The following is a 5,043-nucleotide window of genomic DNA, read 5'->3' as shown; positions in this document are numbered from 1 at the left end:
AAAATATTATGATTAATTTTTTTTCTAAGACACTAACCGTAATTTAAGGAGTTATCAATGTATTTTTTTACCTACCTTATTTATATCTTAGATATTTACAATTACTGTATAACTAATTAAATAAATTTTTTTATTATTTAAGCAAACATCATATTTAGTGTAACGTTTAAACTCATTATAGTGAGGTACACGCGCGCGAAGGACGTATAGTATATATATATGTATGCACTCTTCAATGTCCAAAATGTATGCTACATGCTTGTATGTCTTCCTCTTCTCGTAATATCTCTTGTCTCAACTTATTGGAATCGGCAGATCATAAGATGGTCTCCATGGATCCTTTGGCTCAATCTTCTGAACATCTTTGCTATGTCCGTTGCAGCTACTGCAACACTATCCTTGCGGTACGTACTACTATTATATTTCTTGATTTCATACAATATTATTTTGCCCCATTATTATACACAAAATACTCTCTTTATCTTTTTTATATAACATTTCTAGCTAGTTCGCTTAACTTTGAGAACCTTTTATTATTATTATTATTATTATTATTATTATTATTATTATTATTATTTCTTGAAAGGGGAATGAATTAGAGAGACAGGAAGGTTCATAAGAAAGCTAAGCTACTGTGATAGTTTCTTTCTTATGAGTGACTTTATTATATATATCGCTCAAGATAAGAGAGCAAATCTAATATCGCTAAAGATAAGAGAGCAAATCTATTTTGTCAAATCACATGATATATAATATACATACAACATATATCTGTTGTAACTATACACACACATTCTTCATTTTCAACATTCGATTTTTCATCACAGTATATATACACTCACAATACATGTGCATCAAGCCATATTGTCAACATTCTGCGTTCAAATACTCTCATACGAGTTTTTTTTTTTTTCTTCTTTTAAAGAATCTATCTTCTATATATATAAATATATAAATACATTATGAAGCCGTTTAAAAAGTCTATAAATGAAATCATATTAGTACCATGTAGTATGGGTAAGTTACAGGTCGTGACGGAATAAGTGTTTTCTCTTAGTGGATTTGAAAATATGAAAATTATAACACAAAAAAAAGCTAAGATGATTCAATATCGATTATAAGTACATAAAAAAGTAATTTTAACCTTGAATATATATAATTTTCCACTAAAAATGGTTCATCCGAACCCCACTCCTAATACGTACTAGGCTTTTTGCCCCTTGTTAGCTCAGTTGTGAAATCGTTGTCTATAACAGTAGAAGAGGGTTCAAATACCTCATTTGTAGTGTAATATACCATCTCCTGTAAATTTTATTTACACTATAGATGCATATAACTTCTAAGTTTTTCTTTTTTTAAAAAAATTATGTATAGGTGGGAATTCCATGCAAAAAGCTATTGGACACTGTAACAGTGAAATGTGGGCATTGTGGTAATCTTTCCTTTTTAAGCAGTAGGCCTCCACTTCAACCCCAATGTTTTGATCACCAACCCACTCTTCAGGTAATTATATTTAAGATTACTTTCATTTTTTTTGTGATTTGCTTTCCATTTTTTTTTTCCTTGTTTGATTATTTTTCTCAACAAAAAAAATGGATTCTTTTTTTTTTTGCCAAAGCATCAAGATTTCTTCAACAATTTCAAGAAGGGCCAGACTTCATCTTCAAGTGAACCCACATCTCCAAAGGCACCTTTTGTTGTAAAACGTAAGCATATATATTATTTTCTTCCTTCGTCTATTTGTTGGGTTGATTAATCATAGATGACACTTCATTTTTAGTTTGAGGTATACCAAAGTTTTAAAACAATATTTTGTAACATAAGAATCACTTAGCAACTTTGCTGAAATATCACCGAAAGTCACTAAGTTATTTATCGTAACAAATAGATGCAGAACCAGGATTTGAGGTTTATAAATCCGGATAGAAACAACAAATGGACAGATCGAATCGGATATAAACGGATCAAAAATAAGTTGGGTGATTCTTGTTATATAAAATCCTAGATTACAGATATTTTTTCTTTCTTTTTCTCCTTTTAGAGGGTGTGTTTGGTATGAAATTTTTTTTTTTCTCTCTTTTTATAATATATAAATCATGCATCATGTAAGCTTAAAAAATGAATAAAAATACTGAGCGTAGTGAGGTTTGAAACCACATCTTGTGGGTGTAAAAGTGGTCAGGTACTCTATTCCCTTACCAGCATCGAACCATACAACTGTCTCCGTAGTGGGCTTTCAAGGTTGAAAGTTTTGTGTATATGTGTTATCTTTTCTAATATAAATATAAGATCTATGCAAATACTATTGGGTTTATTTGAACCTTCGAATTATACTGCAGTTCTGTCTCTGATAACAAAATATCATTAAGCTTTGCCTAAAAGTTAATGACAAATTAAGTTACTAAACAATTTAGTTTTGTAACAGAAAAGTTATTCAAACTTTGTCTAAATATCAAAGTTAAGATTTTATGTTAAAAAATAATAGTGATTTTCATGACATATTCTCTTATTATATAAGAGAGAGTTGGGTGACTGAAGCAGGCTGCTATCCGTCGATATACCTGTTTCAGCTACTTGTTCTATGATTTTACTATATTATTCTTAATTAATTATTATATATTAAAAAATTAATAATAATTAATAAAAAAAAGTAAAATAGAATTTATGACATATCTGCTTTAGTTGCTTCAATCATAATTTTCTTAAATATCACCCTAATTAATTATTATAAGTCATCTAAATATTTTAAAAAATATTTAATAAAAAAAATAAAATAGATATAAAATGATAAGTTAACAGTTGTTGATTTAAATTAACTTCAAGTCTTATATGAGGTCCACTAAAATTTTTTTCACAAGTATTGTACTTTTGCTATACCACTTCTAATTAGTTGTTGTGAGTCATTTAAGACATGTCTGCTTCGCTGCTTCAATCGTGATTTTACTATATCACCTCTAATTAATTATTATGGTTACCTCAGTATTATGCCACTTAAATTGAAATAGAAGAATTTTTTTTTTTATAAATCACAATAATTAAAAACTTAAATTATTTAAAAAATATAATCGACTATCAATACCATAAAAGCTTAGACAAGGAGAATAACATATATCATTTGAAAATTACAAATTCTATTTGTGTCGCATAAATTTGAAATAAAAAAATAATTTATGCTGAGCCCGTGTTATGTGAAAAATAGTAATATAGGCCCATCAAATTTTGCTTTCCACACTCTTTATTAATGTATATATTTGTAGAGTTTAATTTTAATTGCAAATTAAATATTTGAAATAAAATTTTATATTTGAATAATAAATCACAATAATTGATACTTTAAAATATTTTAAGAATATATGTAAAAATTATCCTGAAAAATAAATTTATTTAAATTTCAAAATTTAAAAGTATCACATTAATTGATATGATTATTATTATTATATAAATTTAAAATAGATATTGGGTCCGTGCTTTGCACGATCTTCTTCTAACTAGTATTTAAATAAAGTTGAGTAATTTTTCTATAGCAAAAAATAATCAAATAACTTTAGTTATAATAAAGAAAAAGTTGAGTGAACATCAATAAAATCAACCCTATACTTGACTTTATATAAACTAATTATGATTTTTTTTTTTTTTCTGCAATGGTTGAAGCTCCTGAGAAGAAGCACAGACTACCATCTGCCTACAATCGGTTCATGAAGTAAACATCATTTTTTCCTTTAAAGCTCGTAGATTATTAATGTTAAAGTCCTAAAACCATGACTTTTTATTAAAAGTTAATTTTATTATTATAAAGGGAAGAGATCCAGCGTATTAAAACAGCACATCCAGAGATTCCACACCGAGAGGCTTTCAGTGCAGCAGCTAAAAATGTGAGTTAAAAGAATATATATTTTTTTTAAAAAAATATGCGGCCCTAATTACATTTGTCTTAATATAATCTAACAATTAAAATTCTTAACTTTTTTGTCTTAATATAATTTAATAATTAAAATTCTTGATATAGTGGGCTAGGTACATTCCAAATACTCCAAACGGGACCTTGGCCGGGAACAGCAGCAATGTAAGATTTTATTATTATTCATTCTCCTTTATGAACCAGTTTCCTGATTTTATTTGTTCTGAGACACTATTTACTATTTGAAAAGTTAAAAGTGAATTCAAATAATTCTGTGATATTTTTAAATAATTGACAACAAGAATAATTTATTTTTTATATGTTTCTAAGAATTTGGACATTCTATATTTAAATTAACTCCGAAAATTAATCAATTTAATCTTGATATGTTTCAAATTGTGTCATATAAAGTGGATAGAAGGAGTAACATTTTTTTTTTTTTGTTAATTGGTTGAATATGTTAAATGCTTATCTAGTACAAATAATTATTCTTGATTAATTTAGGCTTAGGCGACGTTGGAAGGAGTGAAGCAAAATTTGGGATCTATGGAGGGATTCTACTCGCATTGGAAGAAATTAATATTTAAGATGGTTAACTTTATTCTCGACCTTTATTTAATGACTCTGGTACTCTATATCATATATTATGGTGGATTAATAGTCTCTCTGTTTGCTACTTTCAACTTTAATTTGTACTGGAGAAAATTTATCCTATGATACATTTGCTTTCTAGTCTTTGTTTGTGCAGTTCATTTGGAGGAATCATTTTAACTTGTTTATATCATTTGCTCCTTTTAGTTATGCAAAACATCTCAAAAAACTTAAAAGGAAGTCAATATTTATCTAGCTTTTATATATAGAATAATACTATATGAAGAACGTCGGTGCTGTGCACAGGCCCATTATAATAACTACAAATTTTATTTTATGCATGCATCATGCAGAATCAATATGAAAAAATTGCGACACGAAATTTGAGTAACATAACAAAAATATTAAAATATATTTTGCAACGCATGTTTGAACCTGACATTTTAGTAATTTTTGATCCCTTCAATTATGAATACAACTAAAATCTAAGTAAGTTTAATACGTGCCATAAACTAATCATCAATACTTCTGCTGGAGTACATTTGACAACAGTG

At 27.4% G+C, this 5,043-nt stretch overlaps 1 protein-coding gene across 1 annotated transcript; it reads left to right on the top strand.

The window, feature by feature from the left end:
• The first annotated feature begins 246 nt into the window (after positions 1-246).
• On the top strand, positions 247-4,633 carry LOC107855239 (protein CRABS CLAW). Its single transcript, XM_016700237.2, has 7 exons — positions 247-404; positions 1,375-1,503; positions 1,619-1,706; positions 3,652-3,700; positions 3,797-3,872; positions 4,007-4,063; positions 4,403-4,633. The coding sequence occupies exons 1-7, from the start codon at positions 249-251 to the stop codon at positions 4,406-4,408; spliced, it is 561 nt and encodes a 186-aa protein (XP_016555723.2). The 5' UTR covers positions 247-248; the 3' UTR covers positions 4,409-4,633.
• Positions 4,634-5,043: the final 410 nt, after the last annotated feature.

The sequence above is a fragment of the Capsicum annuum genome, chromosome 1, assembly GCF_002878395.1.
Source record: "Capsicum annuum cultivar UCD-10X-F1 chromosome 1, UCD10Xv1.1, whole genome shotgun sequence".
Taxonomy (NCBI): Eukaryota; Viridiplantae; Streptophyta; class Magnoliopsida; order Solanales; family Solanaceae; genus Capsicum; species Capsicum annuum.
This window is presented reverse-complemented; position numbering and strand designations above follow the sequence as displayed.

What these genes read in the sequence shown, in the direction of transcription:
- LOC107855239 (XM_016700237.2), top strand. Translation starts at nt 249, where the DNA reads ATGCTACATGCTTGTATGTCTTCCTCTTCTCGTAATATCTCTTGTCTC. An exon ending in ACTGCAACACTATCCTTGCG is followed by an intron (nt 405 to 1,374) that starts GTACGTACTACT and finishes AATTATGTATAG; the next exon opens with GTGGGAATTCCATGCAAAAA. An exon ending in TCAGTGCAGCAGCTAAAAAT is followed by an intron (nt 3,873 to 4,006) that starts GTGAGTTAAAAG and finishes TTCTTGATATAG; the next exon opens with TGGGCTAGGTACATTCCAAA.